At 47.2% G+C, this 18642-nt stretch overlaps 2 protein-coding genes across 2 annotated transcripts in view; both read right to left on the reverse strand.

Annotated features, from left to right (window-relative positions):
* Positions 1 to 7368, reverse strand: part of Nrt (Neurotactin) — a 42208-nt gene extending 34840 nt beyond the window's left edge. The window contains exons 1-2 of the mRNA XM_011140881.3: positions 7087 to 7368; positions 2929 to 3159 (exon numbers count right to left, since the gene is read on the reverse strand). Of these exons, the coding sequence (XP_011139183.1) occupies positions 2929 to 3147 (219 nt within the window). The 5' untranslated portion in view covers positions 3148 to 3159; positions 7087 to 7368. The remainder of the gene's footprint in view (positions 1 to 2928; positions 3160 to 7086) is intronic.
* A 1005-nt stretch (positions 7369 to 8373) lies between these two features.
* Positions 8374 to 17596, reverse strand: Bcat (Branched chain amino acid transaminase). Its single transcript, XM_011140882.3, has 7 exons — positions 16943 to 17596; positions 13174 to 13296; positions 12877 to 13086; positions 12041 to 12271; positions 10548 to 10857; positions 10247 to 10401; positions 8374 to 10151 (listed from the first exon to the last, which is right to left on the reverse strand). Exons 1-7 carry the CDS (start codon positions 16961 to 16963, stop codon positions 9960 to 9962), a joined length of 1242 nt encoding a protein of 413 aa, XP_011139184.1. The 5' UTR covers positions 16964 to 17596; the 3' UTR covers positions 8374 to 9959.
* Positions 17597 to 18642: the final 1046 nt, after the last annotated feature.

Below are 18642 nucleotides of genomic sequence, written 5' to 3' on the forward strand. Positions count from 1 at the left end.
GAAGAATGGTTCCTAGAGCAAGGTGACAGCCGTCACTTTCTTTCCCAATTAAACGATTAATAAGGCGAATTAAGTCGATTAAGGAGAAGAGCCGGTCGGGTGCAACAGCACGCTGTCGAGCCGTCGCGACGGATCTTCTTTCTTCGCTTGACGTTGTCCCGGAGGCGTCGTCTCCGACGGAGGAACGAAGTGGGACGGGATGAGAAGCGAAGTAACAGCGAGGAAAAGAGAGAAGGGAGAGGAAGAGAGACGATGGGAAGGCGTCGTCGTCGTCGACTCGACTCGCTCCCGACGACTTGCCGCATTATCGTCGCTCGAGTCAATGAATCGCCGCCTTTGGCGCATTTTCCGTTCGACCGCCGCCAACCAGCCGAACAGAATCGAATGTGGAGAGAAGTTGCACGGTTTGCAAGATCGAGCGTTTATTGGTCGTCCGCGAGACGACGCGATGATGATCGCCATCGTCGTCGTCGACGACGACGACGCGTGATCGAGCACGGGATTAATTTAATCGTCGCGCACTGACGCGCTATCGTTCCAGCGAACACCTCAAAAAATATTCCATTTGTAAAGTGATTTTTCACATAGTCTCATATTCTAAGCGAAGCCTTTTAGAGAACACGGATTCCTCTTCCGATAAAGCGATTAAAGTGAACCATTCGTCGAAAATTTATTAGATATTATTCTGTTTTCCTCTTGTTTCAAGAGGATTCCCTCTTGTATCAATTAATTTTTCTCTTATATGAAGAGGAATATGTTGACTCGAATGTCGGCTTTTTTGTTCAGTCATACTCTGCTTCCAGACATGAACGGAAAAAGTAACCATATGGGTCAAAATATTTTAAACGCTTTTTGAGAAAGGTATGTGCGTTGTAATATATGTAACATATAACGAAGATAATTTACCCATATTTGGTCGAGTTTATAATCTATTGCGAGAAGCTGAATAATATATTCGGTCTTTTAACTATGTTTCATACAATTGGTTATGATGAACATCTTAGTATCTATAAAGTCCAACAAACAAAACTGATTGGAAATTTATTTGTTATGATGATTTTGCTTCATTCGTGTCTACTTATTGTAGAACAGAAGCCAGAAGTACATCTATATATATAATAAATTACTTTTCGCTATACATTATAATTTTTTCAAATTAACCAGTATAACCAATAAGGATAAATAATAATCCTCTTGAGAGGAAGTTAAATAATCTGTATAATAAGAGGAAATTTATATTAAAATCAATAAGATCTGCATCATACATATAACATATATAATCCCTCTAACTTTAAGAATAATATGTTCCAAATATTTTCCTCTTAATCTTAGAGGAATCTTCTTGAGGCCGTACATAAGAATAAAATCCTCTAAAATTTAGATGACTCCGCTCCGTTCTGAAATTACTTTTTTTTTGAGTGGTCGTCTTTAACGTATTGTCACGTTGTATTGCTCACGTGCAGTCGTAAACAATTTCGCTCGGCGCCGGCGAGACGTTGTTGTCGTATCGGCTGCGTGCAGTCTGCATATACGGGAATGTTTTACGGCAACGGAGCAGTGCTGACAGTGAAAATAAAGAGACAGAATGGGCAAACACGAGGGTGCGATGGAGCTAAGCAACACAAACTCGCGCGTGCCGCTACGCTCTCGCGAGCGGATTTTACGGTGAAAAGTTTCATCGTTTTATATCGGCAGGAGAGCACTCGTGTCTTATCGAGATACATTTCGCGTGCGTCGCTACGCGTTCACTCGCGTGTTTGTTTACTGCACCGTCGCGCGATCGGCCGTACCTTTAATTTCCTGCAAATCCATAACCAAACAAGCTTTCGCGCTCTCGCCGCTCGCTCGGAGCATCGCGCATCTTCGTTACGGAGAGTTATAGCCGCTGTAAACAAAGGACTGGGAGACGCGAAGGGGCGGTGAAAAACGCGGAAATGGAAAAAGCTAACTCGGAAGCAAGACGCTCGTCTGTACAAAGAGACACGGACCCCGTCGCGAGCCCGTCGTCCTTTTGTTTCCTCCGCTACGTCGCCATGGAAGCTCGTCCGCGCGATGATGAGGTAATTCGCTTCGCAAAACGATAAGTAAAGCCCCCATAGTGCGCGCCATCGAAGGGTGCTCGCAGGCCCGTAACGATTTTTCCTTTTTTCCATCAGGGTGACGTCAAACGTCGCACCTGTTATTGATCAGAGGGATCGCACACTGAACAACAATGAGAAACGGAGAGAACGAGCGAGAAGGAGAGACGCGAAAAGAGAACACGCAGTGTGTGTCGCGCTCCGTGTCGAGTTTTTGACCGCTTCGCTCGCGAATCGATTAGTCGAGTGCAATTCAACGGGTAACAGCGCAGCGCAGCGCAGCGCAGCTCTCTCTCTCTCTCTCTCTCTCTCTCTCTCGCGAGGTACGTTCGCAGGTCCGCCGTGAACTTTTTCGAGAGAGCTTTCCCCGGTGAATCTCCCTTGGCGTACTACTCGGTTTATCAATTTCACAGCGCACTTCATCGCCGTTTGACATTTCGACGATTCTCTCGCGACGAGCGCCTCTGCAGCCGCAACGGTAATCGCAATTACCGCAGCGCAGACGACGGCTGGAAATGTTTATCCGACGTCGCCGTCGCCGTCGCCGTCCGTCGCTGTCGATGCTCAAGGTGACGTAATCTCGAAACAATAGAACCCGGCACAGCGCTATATTTACAGCCATCGCGCGTAAAACGAGACGAACGCGATGTGCGGTTTTGTGCCTGAAGAAAATACGAAGACAAAATGGCAGAGAGGCGAGGCGAGGCGAGGCGAGAGAGGGAGCGAGAGAACGACACGTCGAATCCGATCGATGCGCGGCCGTGCCGTATTGTCTCGTTCGAGTAGATCCCTTCGCTGCGCGAAGCACGAGCGAAGTACGAGCATCGAGTACGCGATACACGGCACGTACCTTGCACGGTTCCTTGCTCTTCGTGCGGCAGAAGCCGGGCATCTTGATACCGCCGATCGGTATCTTCTTCTTGGGTTTTTGCTCCTCGGACTCGAGATCGGCCGCAGGTGCGGCACCGGTGTGCTTCGTGTTCTCGGCGTTCAGCATCTTCTCCCTCTCCTCCTCGGCGATCTCCTTCTTGTCCATGCTTTTGTTCTGATCCTGATCCCCTTGACTCATTCTTCCCCGTGCCTGAAATCGAGAGCGGAGAAAGCTCGTTAGACTCGGCGGCGAGGTTTCATCACGCACGGGGACGTTCTACGCGCGTCTTCGACCTGACACACTTGGACTCGGCGAGCTGCGCGAGCTGCGTCGACGGGAATTCAACGCGGTTCTTCGACGCCGAGGATTCAGCGTTTGCTCGACGTCGGAGGTGAGATGTTTGTTCAACGCCAAATAGATCGGAGGAAAAGGAAGAGAGAGAGAGAGAGAGAGAGAGATAGATCTCGTAGACAGATAGATAGATAGAGAGAAAGAGAGAGAGGGCGAAAGACCTCGGATTTTCACCGGGAGGAAATCGTCCTCAAGTTCAAGACGGCGTCTGCAGGTTCAACTGGAAGATTGCGCGCTGGAACGCGTCTGGGCCGTGCTGTATAGCAATCACGTTCAATTGTTGTTCGACAGTCGGCACTTGCCAAGCGCGACGACGGGGCGCACAGTGGACGATAATCTCTCCTCCTCGCTATTCCTCGAGCTTCTGCTATGTAAATCTCCTTGCATTGAGATTGATGAAGATTGCGCGTCTGGGAGAGCGTCCGCTCGGCGGAAACGGTCAAATTTCCCGTCAAATTTCGCGTCCGCGATTTTCCTTCGTCGCGGAGGATCCTCTCGATTGCGCGTCGCGCGTCTGGCGCGACCGGCGAGAACTTGTTTCTACTCTTCCGTATTTTTACTTGTGTGCGGCAAATCGATAGCTCTCGCCTTGAAACACGAGACCGCGTCTGTGCGAGATGCACAGACACGCGCGGGGAATTTAGCGCGCCCGCGGATACGTGACGTAACGCGCGCAGGTGAAACTCGGCTCTTTTTGAAACGAATAGCCTCCGCTTCGCTGATCTCCGTATCGCGTTAACGAATCGCAGGGACGGAAAGCGCCGCTTCTTCAACGGAGAAGCATCTTTCGCTGTTATAATCGCAGGTCGCTATTTTTGCGCTCGGAGGAGACTCCAGCGACTCGGGACATGCCAATTACCGCGACGCTTCCGGTGTGCTTTTTCCACTTTGCTCGATGAATTAATCCGCGATATCCTTCTGTACATCGCAAGGTTTCAATAATTGCGCTCCGAGCGACGAGTAGCCGCGTGAATAATACATCATGACGATTTATGGTCGGACGTGCATCAAACGATCTACGAAACGTCGCGTGGCCTCTCTCTCTCTCTCTTCTCTCTCTCTCTCTCTCTCTCTCTCTCTCTCTCTCTCTTTCTTTCTCTCGCTCGCTCTTCATCTCCGCGGCGCATGCCCGCTTAAATGATTTAGCGCGCTGTCCCGATCAACCAAATTTAATTTGATTTACCGTGGTTGAGCCACTCTATCCCCGTGATGAGGAGAGCGCGCGATTAAATTTACGGAAAGGGAACACGGGCGAATATCATTAAAGCGAGGCAGAGCCGGAGCGGGCCGAGAGGAGCCGCCAGACGAAATCCATCCAAAATTCAACACATGTACGTATTCAGGCCCGCGAATAAATTTTACGACGTGACATTAGCAATTAAGAGGGCAAACCTGTAACGTGAACGTGAAACGTTCGACAAATTGGAAACACGAATTGCGCGCGAGTGCGTGTGTATATTTGCGTAATAAGCAACAGGTATGTTGCATCAGTTTGCAACGAAAGTACGCGAATTTGCCGCTGACAGAGAGAGAGAGAGAGAGAGAGAGAGAGAGAGAGAGAGAGAGAGAGAGAGAGAGAGAGAGAGAGAGAGAGAGAGAGAGGGAGAGAGAGAGAGAGAGGGAGAGAGAGGGAGAGAGAGGGAGAGAGAGGGAGAGAGAGAGAGAGAGAGAGAGAGAGAGAGAGAGAGAGAGAGAGAGCACGATGCAAAATGGAGGAAGCCCGGGGACACGATTGCCTCCACTAAATACATGCAGCGACTATCTAGCTAACTGCTATTCGGCAAGTTCGAGGACCGATGCCACGCGATCGATCGGTTTATGTCTGACCGTCGCGACGACGCTCTCGACAACGACGCTGATTCCCGGTGCGACGGACTCGCCGTGGAGGGGCGAAAATGCTATTTAATCCGCTGTTTGTTTTGTCGCAATTGCGCGCTCGAGTTGCGCCAAATCGAATTCCGCAGCTGCGTGTATCACGTGTGCCCTTCCCGTCGCCCAAAATCGTTTGACCTGAGATGCGCGAAGCGTACGGTTCTACGTTCGATCTCATGGAACTTTAATAAAGCAAGCGAAATAAATTGATGGGAACATCAGCGGGCGATTCGTAAGGCGCTTCCCGTCCCGCGGGAAATCGGACGGGGCCGAGAAAGAGCGCGTCCTTAATCTTCCGACGGAAAAAGTCGAATGACCGTCGGTATGGTGCAAAATCCGCCGCTGGGGGAACAAAAGTATTGATATCGGCTCAAGCCGTGCAAAAGTAAGCCGCTGAAACCGTGATGGCAATCCTCTCTCGCAGGTTCGCAATCCTGCGTCTACGGGATGAGGCGGAGGGCTGCGCGTTTTCGCGAATTAAACTCTCCGTCTGAATGGCGCGTGGCCACGTTTGTTACGCGCGCGTTGTCTGAGCGCGTTGTCGAATATCGAGAAATAATAACAAAAGAAAAAATGTATGTGTGGGTAGTCATGCTGTTACGAGCTGCCGCTGCGTTCGCTTTGACCTTCGACTGTCAAACGGCTCCTGCAATGTCCACTTCGTTTTCCCGTTTACTCTTTCTTCAGAGTCGTCCCTTCATTCTGTGATTCCTATTTCGCCATTTCGGGGGGATTCTTCTGTCCGTTTGCAACATGTAGAGTCCCGACGTCAAAGAAACGCGAGACGAGAAACGGCTATTATTTCGTAGACAAATAAACACACACACACACACACACACACATGCGCGCGCGCGCAACTTCCGACAAAATCCTAACGGTAAATCAATTAGAGTTAAACGTAGCGTGCTGATAAAAATACGGAAACTTTCTCCGCGCGTTTCCCCTGCAAGACGTGCTCCGTTTCGCGCAGAAACACATTCAGGGTGCTGCAACGTTATACCGGAAGTGCCATTACGAGTTGCATAAAGCCGACGAGGTAAGAACGCAACAATTTCGCCAGCTACAATGAATGCTCCAAATAACTGAAAGAGAGATTTCCGTGAATTTCCATCCACGCTGCTGAAGGATGGGTCTCTCTCTCTCTCTCTCTCTCTCTCTCTCTCTCTCTCTCTCTCTCTCTCTCTCTCTCTCTCTCTCTTACAAACCAGGCATAAACCGTTAATTCTTAGTTAAAAAAAATTCTCTCGAAGGTAGAATCTTTTTTGTAATCAAGAGACTCGAGCTCTTAGCTTGATTAAAAGCGCGAGTAAAAGATCCGTCTGGAGATTCCCGGCCTGCCCAGAACTTCCGGCAAGTTCGACGTCGGGATCGCGCATTTTGTTGCTTTTACGCGATTCGTAACAGCGTCACCGGCATCACGTGGATTCGATCTCGCAGAAGCAAATGTTCGAGTCCGAACGTGCAGCTCGGCTGCTCGGATGGATACGAGAAGGAGAAGAAGGAGAAGAAGAAGAAGACGAAGAAGAAGAAGAAGCGGAAGGAAGAAGGAAGAAGAGACGCCGAACATCCGCGCAATTTCTCATACGCGACACAACAATGTTTCACCGCGGCGCATTGTCTCGGCGAAGCGCGTCCCTCCGATCCTCCAGCGAGGGGAGGCCGGATTGTTCCGAATTCGCGAGATGCAATAACTTCGGTTCCGTCGCGCGCGACGCCATGGCCGGGGGGGGCCGGTCGCGTGAAATGGCGCTATTCAAAATAGAGCGCGTGAGAGGTTAATAATTGACGCGATTGACGATCGATCCCTCGGCCGACACTCGCGGCTCGGAGGCGAAATCCGCGCGCGGCCGGCGCTCGGCCTTACGAAACGCAGCATGTCCGGAGCATGTCCGAAGCTGCGTGCTGCGGACTCACCCTCTCGAAGAGCGCGTCGACGGACGCCGCTGTTGCTTCTCCCTGCTGGTCGTTCGCACACAACCACGCACGTCCGCTACGAGATCATAAAAGCAGCCGTCTCCAATTGTCACGGCCACCGGCGATGTCCGCTCGCGGCAGGATGGCGAAGAGAGACGAGCGGCGTACCTCGGCGCGTACGCTCCGCTGTTTTCCGCTTGCGACTGACGAACCTTCCCAAGGGTACGAACACACAACACCCGAGACCTTTGTAAGGATACTAAAAGCGCGCGACTAGCACGACGCTGCCGTTGGGACGCCGCTGACGAAGGGGGGGTGAGCGTTCATGGGAAAACGCGACCGCCGCAATTCACGAGCGGGTGGCCTCGCGGCGCCACCTAGGCGGCGCGACAGTCAACTACTCGGCGCGTAACGGTTCGGCCCTTGCGTGGGGTTTGCCGTCCTTGCCGGCGGGCGCGTTTTACGCGCGTTCAACATGGCGGAACTCGAGATCGAAGGCGGCGCGGGCGGCGGCGCCTGTGAGTCTCGCAAAAACATCGTACAGCTCGTCGAGACGGGGATCGATGGTGGAGTTTGGTTATTCGGTAACGTTAACTCCGACATATTCAGCCGATTCAGCGTTTTAGCGTTTAGTCGGTTCTTTCTGCGCGTAACACCCGAGACACTCGAGAGAATATCTGCCGAATTTTCTCCCCCTCGCCGCTCCTTTCTCGCGGCAGTCGCGGCGCGAAGCAGCGATAAGTTCTCGATAAACATCTAATGTAAGAAAGCGACGCGGTACGCGTGCCCTAATTATCATGTGTTTTTTTTTCGTGAGGCGCGAGTGCTCTTGTTAGGCGTGGCAGCTTGACCGACCAATAAACGACGAAGATAAAGGCAGAGCGGCGAGATAAAGAGAGAGCCGCTTGTCCATCAGTCACCTGCATAAATTTTACGAGATAACGCGAGTATAACGCAATATTGTCGTCATTGAACGCTCAGCGGTCGCCCTCGGTCGTACGAGACGCAGCTCTTTCCTTATCGCGCTCCTACTCGACGCTGTTTGGCACATAGTTCATTCACACGCGCACGTGCCAAATAATAATGTTATTGCGAATGTCAGAACGATTCGCACGCTTCCTACGTGTTTGCTCTCGTCCGTTTCCTCTTTGCGACCATTTCGTCAGTTTTGTCGCATGCCCGCGATTGCCGGCTTCGATGGATTTCCACGCGCGCTGCTTGTTCCCAGGAATTCTTCGGCCGTCTACACGAGGAGATTCCGAATGACAATTTCAAAGAAACAGCACGTCGATCGAGAATGTATCGTGTTTATTGAATCGCCGAACATCTTATCGTTTGTTTATGACATTGTCGTATCGCTTGATTGGGATTAACATATGGCATCGTGTGTGTGTGTGTGTATGTAACACCGCGTAATTTCTCGCGGAACGTTACCGCGGTTAAACCACACATGAACGCTAGCAGCTTTAGCGAAGTAAGCGATCGAGTAGCTCTTAAAATTTCTACGTCATTATTTATTATAAAAAAAGAAGACGCATCTTTAAAAAATCTACAATTACACATCATAGTGTCGATTCTATCAATTAACATATCGCATAGTAGTAAAATTTAAACTAAAAATATATATATGTACAATCGTAAACGCATAATTCTGTACATAATGTTTGTGTACAATTATCACTAATTGTGTATTAATCACAAGCTTTACGTATAAAATGTGAGACCATCTTGTAAGAAAAATCGTGATGCATTTTTCTACAAGAGAGTATCTTAAACAGGAATTATTTTCACCTACGCAGGAAGATGAATGATTTTTCTAGATATTTTTATTCGTTTGACACTCGGACGCATTTGTGATTCAAAGAGTACAATTTTACTATGAATACCGTTGTTTTATCACATAATAAACTACGCTATTTAATGGAAAAAATACTAATATTTAAAGAAAAAGAATTTGATTTGCTATCACTTACTACATCAGTTGGTTGATATGATTGGTCAATCTTAAATTTTGTCCCGTTGAATTCGGCCATGTTATGTGATTAAAAAATATCATGCTTTTTAACACTTCGTGTTTTAATCCAATCTATCACTTGGTCTGACCAATATAACATTTAATTAGAAGAGACCAATCATCGGCAACATTAATTCTAAAGAATTGTTCTTCCTGTGTACGCTAGAAGTAGGTTTTCTTTCACGTGCTTCTTCATTAGAAGGGGTCATATAAATAAATATTAATTTAAATTGTTTCTTAAGAAGATTTTACACAGATATATATGTCGCTGAATATTTACGGATTTAAGTTGTTTTCTTTCTAGCAGAGTCGAAAGTGACAATTTTATAGGATATTCTTCTGATATTTTTAAACTTTCGCGGTATAGAGAAATGTTTGATTTGATCTCCAGTTTTGTGCTGCATCCTTCTCGGATTTTGGATTTCTGATATTTCGTGAACATTTCAGTTCATTTTATCAGGGAAAAATTTTAGGGAAAAACCAGAAATTGGGTTTCTGAAGAAGTGAACTGAAATGTTCACGAAACCTGAGAAACAACAAATTTAAGATGGACGCGGAAATTAAATCAAATATTTATAGAATATCATCGTTAAAATTATTGTTGATGTCATGTTAAAAATCTGGCCAAACCATTAGATTCACCATAAAAGTAGGAAAATATGTGTATCATTATGACAGAAAATGATATGAAAAGATCTTGTAAATAAGGTGAAGTTAAGAAGTTAAGAATTTCGAAGATGATTAATCAGGATATATTACTTGCGACTTGAATTTGTTGAGATCCTGTAACGTATATAAATATAACGAGTTTGATGTGATGAGAATCAAAACTGGACAAATCCAGTTTATTATTCACATATTACTGAATTGTCAAACTCCACGGGTGTTCCGGTATAACGCCGTATTGTATGTCCAACAAATGCTTTTGGAGCATCTCGTAAATCGGCTCGGAATGCTCAAGTGTCGGTATGTGTAAACCTTGGTCCAGGAATTGAATGTATGATATAGGGCTAACTACACACGCAGTACCTGCCCCGAACATTTCCAGTAGCTACGGCAGGCAAATTGATATTGTGACAATAGATCCTCGCGCAGGGAAAGATAAACAGCATGTAAGTAAACTTATCAGTCTCATATTCCTCTTACCCTGTTCTCTGAAAGCAATTGTATCACTTCCTTCATGGTGATGTTTCTTTCTGAAACGTCAAATTGATTCCATTCCTTCGCTATACTCAAAAGTGAGTTTCTCACGACGCCGGGTAAAATTAAGCCACTCAAAGGTGGCGTCACCATCTCCTTTCCTGCAAGTCACATAAGAAGAAACAAGATAAGACAACTCTTCAACCCGTTCTGATTCGCTTCTTATTCCATTGTCTGACTTGTTATAGAAAGTTTTTGTTTGTTCCTAAGAATCTAAGAATCGACGAGAAGGAGAATGGTCGCTTACTTCCATCATCGTTTATGTAAACCATGAAGATATTCATGGTGCCGACTTCGGTGAGCTGGTGATCTTCTCCGTACAACCACAGCACTTGCTGCAAACCTTTATCCATGGCCTCCTGTTGCACCTGAATCGTAGGCCCGTAATTGCTGCCCAGCTTGGAGCTACCGCAACCACCGGGCCATGCCCTGATGTACTTGGGATCCGCAAGTAACGAGACCCCGGCTTGCTGTCCTGTCGTTTTAAAGTAAGTCCCGACAGGAGATAGAATTACATACAACAAAGCCGAATCGGTTACACCAACTCCGAGTGTAGGCTATTTATAAAAAGAAAAGGACAAACACACTTTATTTTATCGAGTTGGTTAATGATGTAAATTATATATGTATATATATATATATAATTATATATATATATATATATATATATATATAATACACTACAATCTAAAGTGGATTAAACTTACACGTGTGATTCTGTTTATTTTCTAATTCAAAGAAGGAACGAACGCTAAATGATATCTTTGACATATAAAAACTAGGAATATTGAACTATTGTATTAATGTAGACATGCATCTTTTCACCTATAAATGAAATTCCGTCATTAACGAAGAGGATCGTTGCATCAGATGTGACACATTGGCAATCTGCTGTAACTGCTTCAAGGTCACTAATGTACACAAGACAACGAGAGAAGTTTTCCGCATGATCGATCACATATCGGCGCGAAATCTCGAGCGAGTATTCCGAGGCGACGCTTACGACGTTTCGTCAGTGAAAAATTTTAAGACGCTGAAATGTGCTTTGTTTATCTGTCGAATCGTTACATTTTTGCAACAACGTAACAACGACGCATCGCTTAAAAAGCGATAAAAAAGAATACGTCTCATATCTCGGAAAAATATATATACATACGTGCATCGTTACGATAAGAACTAATGTGAAAAGAAGTTTGACTTCCTACATTACTCCCGAATTATATATACATATCGAGAAACAAAAAGCACACTCGAATAAGTAAGATGAAGATTGAAGAGGAAGAATATCATAGACGACAAACGGGGATATTCCTGTTCGCGGTGCAACAGTAACGGTAAAAGGACACGGGTGTGATAAATGTCGTTTGTGTATGATCGTGACACACGATTCCACTTATCGAACTTTATCATTGAGTATTGAGAAATGTAATGATTGCTCTCTCATAGCGAGTTCTCTCAGCGGTCACGATGACGTCTGTGACATAAGTGACATGAAAACTCTCCGTATCTTATTATGTTCGCGTTGTCGAACGCGGGACTGTATATCGCGTGATTATTAATATTAAAACGAGTGCGCGCGGTGAAGAGAGGAGGGTGAAAGAAAAAAGAAAAAAAACAGCTTTGATAAAACGGGTATCGGGTGAACGCGCGCGCACGCGCGCGCGACTCTTGACAGACATATACACACACACACACACACACACACATACTTTATGTAATGATGAAAAAACGCGTGCTTACCTCGATGCCTATATATGTCGGGCGAATGTAAAGACTAGAGGCGGTAGAATGCGGTACCCATTCTTGATCTATACTAATTAATCTGCTAAGACACTTAATTAATTCATCTCCTCTGAAAGCAGGCAGACCAGACCTTACTGCTGAATTATTCATTCGTTCCATATTTAGCTCTGGCCTAAACAATCTTATTTTGCCATCAACACCTCTATAAGCTTTCATACCTTCAAACAACTGAGGAAAGATTTGCACATGTATTACTAACGTCAGATTAGACTTGAAGGACGAGATATACAGAATAAGAGAAGAAGAGTACGTAAAAGCATATAATAAGAATTTCACCTCCGTGATATTAACGCTCGCGTGTACACACAAGCTTAATATCTCCTCTTGCGCATGCTTCTCTTACAATTTTCTAACATTTAGACAATACAGACGGTACAGCCTTCGAAATCTGGATTCGATTATCGCTCGGACGATATTTTTGACAATACAAGCAAATATTTTTCACGACAACATTTCTTCGTATTCTATCAAGAACTTTCTTCATTGCAATTTAATCTGATAAAAAAAGGGGACTTGTCATCGCCGTTTAGACAATCAATGCATCTCCGTTTAAGCAATTTCACGGACGGATTTCTCACTTCGGCGGGACGCCGAATGTGTCGCACCGCCGAATATGATATTACCAATATGATATACACGCGATACGTAACAGTATCGATGAGTATACTTGGCAAAGCAAATGAAAACACATTGACGAGTCAATTGTGACGATTGCTCGAGGAAAAAGATCCGGTTAACGTCTGTAGATACAAAGATATATGATGTGTGTATACCTCTACTGCGTAGTGGAGCACTTTTGCCGCTGGATGGAGAACTAAGTTTTCGAAAGGCATAATTTCCGGCGCCTGCCAGCCACCCAAGGCTTCATAATAATGTATTTTGAGCATGTGATCGGTGAAGTATTTGCCGAATGTTAACTGGCTAGTCGCAGGCTTGGGGCGCAATTCGTGCGGGTTCGCGAGGCGCACAGACAGGTCCGCATACTGCAAAATAGTAAAACGTGGAGGATCATGCCGTCACCGACTGCGCAGTCGACATGTCGTCTCAGTACCAAGGAACGAGCTAGATACCTTAAAGGAGTCCCTCTTAGGCGAGACGTGTGGCACGGAGTTCTCATCTTTGACTTTTAAGGACGAACTCCACCTCACACTCTGCTGCAGCTGATCGCGGATCAGACTCGCCAAGGATAAGATCTAAAAAGAGCGAACTTTCGTGATTGTATGTCGTATGTAATGAGAGGAGGAGGAGGAGGAGGAGGAGGCGCGTGTTTTTAGCGTCGCACTCGAGAGATCAAGTAACGTAACGCAATCTAAAACCGCAATCTAAATACGCACGGAGAATCCGGTTGAAATAATTATTCTCTGCAAAATGCAGTTAGCCGTAAAAAGTAGCGCAATAAGAAACGCACGCGCGCGCTTCTTATCGCTGTTCTTATACTATTTCGTTGGCCTTGACCAAACTGATGGGTACTAATGGAGCTAATGGGAACTTTTGTCACGGCGTTTCAAACTCTAATTAAACGCGTGGTGAACTGTCGTTCCGACGAATGAGAATAAAGTCGCCTGAGGCTGAATTCACTTCATCAGCGGTAAATTCGATAATCATTCTAATTAATCATTCTAGCCGCGCTGGCTCATTACGTAACGGAGCGGATCGATGCGTACGAAGCAGCCGTTTGGAATTGTTTTTTCTTTTTTTTTTTTGCGTAATCGCACGTGACAATAATTCGCGTCTTATCGGCGATAATACATCACGGCACTTTGCGTATGCGGTGTTCATAAAATTCGATTGGCAGCGCGTTAATGGAAGTCGCGCGCGTCACCTTCGTATCGAAATTGCGACTGTTTACACACGTGCGGATGCGTATCAAGAGAACGCGTAATGTAATCGCACGATCCGCTGACGTTTCTTCGATGCAAATATTAGCGCGGACACATCTCCTTACATTCTGTCGAAATTTTCCTTTTCCCCGTGCGCATGCAGACATGAAGTTCCACGAAAGAAATGTCCGACCCACGGTCGAAGATAAAATCAGCTCGTATTTCTCGATTGCCGGGACTTTAAGTAAGATTCCAAGACCCTTTCAAACTAAGATTCCCAGTTTATCTCGGCGGTGATTTCACGCTTCGGAATTCGAAACAGACAAACGTTTCGCCGCCTCGACGAATCTTTCCCGAGTTTTCAAATCCGATGCTTTCCGACCGGATATTCCTTGTCACTAGTTACTTTGTTATTTTAGCGTTACTTTTAACGTTAATATTGCATTTTCCTTATTTTCTTCGTTACTTCAGCTCGCGCTACGAACGTTACCGCAACCCTCTCCTCGTAGAACGCGCCGTTCAGCTATTCGCGTATTTTGCGTTTTCCCCCGACGGACGTTCGTTATCGCGGCAAACGTACATGATTTTCTTCGACGCACGGGACGGAGGAAAGCGCAGTTTAAAGCGAAGAAAATACTTCATTTAAATCGATCGATTAAAGCGATCAGGTCGGGCCAGGTTAGGCCGAAGGTTAAGCCAGGTCTAGGTTAGACGCGAATAAACACGCCTGTAGTAACGTATGATGTATCGCGGTCGTAACGTATGTATAACGCGACATTAGTCGTCCGTTGATCCTGCGTGAAAGTATTGTTTACCTGCACGCGTCTACGTGTTATTCGTAAATCGTACACGAGCAGACGAAGAATTGACGAGTTTCCCTCGTCTCTGCCTCGTGCACGCTCACAGATAACGCCCGTATCTCTCTCTCTCTCTCTCTCTCTCTCTCTCTCTCTCTCTCTCTCGCTGTGACGCCTATTAATACATCGTAAGATGACTAATTGGCGATTCAAGAGGCCCGCAATTGTAAACAATTTGATTACGGTATCGAGAGACGCGATATTTAGAGTCTCGTCGACGGCTCGCGTTATTCGCGAGTCGCGCATACACGACGTGTTGCACGATACATGGGCATAAATTCGCCGTGCGAGTTGAGCAACAATTGCGCGTCGATTTGTCGAAGCTTCGTGTTGTAGATTCACGGCTTCGCCGTGTAGATTTTTGTCACCGATTCCTGTGCATTTTTTACTCGACAATAATAACTTGATTCCGATCGCGCGTTAGACGAATAAATTAGCGGACGTCGCGGTCGGTTAGGCGCGTCGGCGAGCGGTTTATACGATGTATATTTCCCGATGCGCCTGCATAATGCATTAAAAATGCAAAATATTCGTCTTAGCGGACTTTGCGTCATCGAGTCTCGATTCTGCGTTACGTAATTTTTACCTTTCGTTATCTTGCGCTTGTCGTACGCTCGTCGAAATTACGCTCGCGCGTTACGAAACGGCGTGCGCGCGCGCACAATTACGACGATTAGTGTATGTCTACAACCTCGCTCTAAGAAAATATTTTATCTCTAAGCCATAAGCTCTCTAAGCTGTAAGCTGAAAACTGTTAAATAAACCTTAAAGACGGTAATCCACAATATAAAACGTAAGGCGTAAAACGTGACGTATATCAACCAATGAGAGAAGGGTTATTCGGACTTGGTGGTTGGTAATAATGTGTTTGTAAACACGCAGTTTCTTTACTTTCTACATAACCAAGATGGATTTACATCAGTGTATGTCTACAACCTCGCTTTAAGAAAATATTTTATCTCTAAGCCGTAAGCTCTAAGCTGTAAGCTGAAAACTGTTAAATAAACCTTAAAGACGGTAATCCACAATATAAAACGTAAGGCGTAAAACGTGACGTATATCAGCCAATGAGAGAAGGGTTATTCGGACTTGGTGGTTGGTGATAATGCGTTTGTAAACACGCAGTTTCTTTACTTTCTCCATAACCAAGATGGATTTACGTCAAGCTCTCCTGCTAACAATGGTGTTGTGTTCGTGGAATGTACATCTTTTACAAATATATGAAGTACAAAATTGGAGGTTATATCGGCGAGCGAGGTTATATCTACGATCGACGGTATATTCTTTTTGACACGACAAAACATCCTCTTCGCTGATTGGCTGAAAATTATATGTCGGCTTTAAGCTCTATGCTCTAGACCGTAGGAATTGAGTTTTGCGCAATTCGCTCAGATCTAACGGCTAAAGCTTAAATACTGCGCGGGAATGTCTTAGAGACGGAAATGACGAATCACTTAACACTTACGGCTTAGAGCTTACATCCTCTTAAAGCAAGGTTGTAGACATACACTTATAAGGAACGGCGTGATTTATCGCATGCGAGCCGCAATTGCGCCGCGCGATCGACAATCGATTGACTTTCCTCGCTCCTGCAGCGAGAGAGCTCGAAATTCGCGACAGAGGTCTGCGCTTTTTCGCTCGATCCTCCAGAGACTGATCTTTCCGCCCTCCAGAGCGAAACGAATACAGATAACGCGGAGCGCGTTCGGGGAAAAAAGAAACGAGCTTGAGGCTGAAGTGCCTCTTAAGAGAAGAGAACACGGAAGATACCACGACGCGGTCGTATCTACGACATTCCAGAACATTCCCGCAGGCTGCGGAGTGCGGAGGAACCTCACAGTCGGCGTACGATAGCGAGCGCGTAGCCGCGCAGAGACGTGGCTTATCCAACGATATCGACCTGACCGACGCCTCTCACTGGAATCTCCGCTCGAGGATGGCTCGACGGATGTTAATAAAGCGGTCTCGATTTCCCGGATTTCTCGCTCCGGATTCCGCTCTCCTTTCCCGGCTGCCTTCGAACGCAGCGTCTTCTGTTCCCTCCCCTCTTTCCTTTTGTCGAGAGGACAATATCCCCTCTCGCGAGGACCGCCGCGCGTCGCAAGCTGGACGGTCCCCTTGTTCAAGGACGAGGGGGGCTCTGTGCGAGGGAAGTTGCTTACCTTGCGTCGTGGGTGAACCATAGTGGGTAGTCGGCTGGACGAGCGAAGGTTCAACGTAGAGACTGGCTCGACTGATCAGGCACGTTGGTCGTAGCTACTCGGTTGCGTTGTCCTGCGTATCCACCGCAGCTCATTATACAGGAATGCACAGTTTGTGCGCGCGCGCGCGCTCGTCGCCGCGCGTCTTCCCGAGGAAGACGTCGGTGTAGCCGATGAGGGTGTAACTAGCGCAGGTCGCGTCCGCGAGATAGATAGACAGACAGACAGACAGAGAGAGAGAGAGAGAGAGAGAGAGAGAGAGAGAGAGAGAGAGAGAGAGAGAGAGAGAGAGAAAGAGAGCGAGGTAACTCTTGCGCAAGCTGGTGCCTCGATCTTCGCTCGGCGACTCGACGACTTCGCGTTATCCTTCGAGCAGCGGCGAAACGGAGCGGACTGAAACGTGAAACGGTGCTTGCAGCTTCGTTATCCTAGCCAGCCACCACAGCAACGAAATTGACCAATCGCGCGCGACTCACACGATGAACGGAATGGTGGTGAGTGTCTGCCGGCCCGAGTAGGAAAAACTTGAACGCGTTTACTCAAGTGGAACGACCGTTCGCTGCCTCGCGCTGCCTGTCGGCTCGGTCGTCCGATCGCGAATACAGCTCGTTCGAATCAAGTTCGTCGGTTAATATTTTATTTATCAGCGAGGGGGAGAGCGAGAGGAGGAGAATGACCGATGAGGGGGGGGAAGGAGAGAGGGAGAGAGAGAGAGAGAGAAAAAGTACGAGACAGCGCGAGAGCGAGAGAGGGAGCGACGAGAAGGGAGGCGGGGTAAAGAGAACGTCGGGAATACGTTTCATTCGAAGAACCACACAAGTCCCTCTCTCTCCCTCGCTTCCTCCAGCAGCGAGGGCTACTCGAACTTGTCGAACGCCTTCGATGGTGACGATGACGACGGGGCGGGGAGGGGGGGGAACTAATGATTTTACCGTGCGGGGCGGAGAAGTGCGGTGTCATTCGCTCAGAGAGCGAGCGAGTGGCGGTAAAGGGGAGGAAAAATTGCGACTGGGCACGAGCTCATTAAAAACATGTTGATAATCGCGCCTCCTTCGCGCCGATAAGCGCGCGCGCGCGCGCATGCGTTGTTGTAAGAATAAGAATGCGCGATCGTTCGATTCTCGAAAGTACCGGACGGAATACGTCGGAAAATGTTTACCGAGGGGCGTGGACCGACGTCCTAATTCACGCTCTTACGCACGACGGCGAGTTTACCGTAAGGGAAAGAAATACGGCATATATCGGCGATCGCCGCAGCCGGTTCTCGCCGATCCCCCGGCGCGACCTCGACGCTCCGCGCGATAACGCTGCATCGTCTTCTTTCTATGATCTTTAACTTTTGATCCTCCGATCGGCCGCCGGCTCCGGGACGATAAGACTCTCGTGTGTGCACACGCGAACGTCTGCGCACGTTTTCCTCCGGGCTTTGCTTGATTCATCGTATCGACGCGAAAAATTTCGCGCTTTTTCCGCGTCCAGCAAAAATCCTGAAGAAAGCGGCGACCAGGCAAATTCGTTATCGACAAATGGTGCAAGAGCGGACTCGACGTGGGAAATGTAATTTTAGCGTGCCACGGCGAGAGTCGAGATATCGGCTCTCTCTCTCTCTCTCTCTCTCTCTCTCTAAATATCAAGAGAGGAGCTCCACTCGTCAGCACGTT

The sequence above is a fragment of the Harpegnathos saltator genome, unplaced genomic scaffold (assembly GCF_003227715.2).
Source record: "Harpegnathos saltator strain DR-91 unplaced genomic scaffold, Hsal_v8.6 scaffold248, whole genome shotgun sequence".
Classification (NCBI taxonomy): domain Eukaryota; kingdom Metazoa; phylum Arthropoda; class Insecta; order Hymenoptera; family Formicidae; genus Harpegnathos; species Harpegnathos saltator.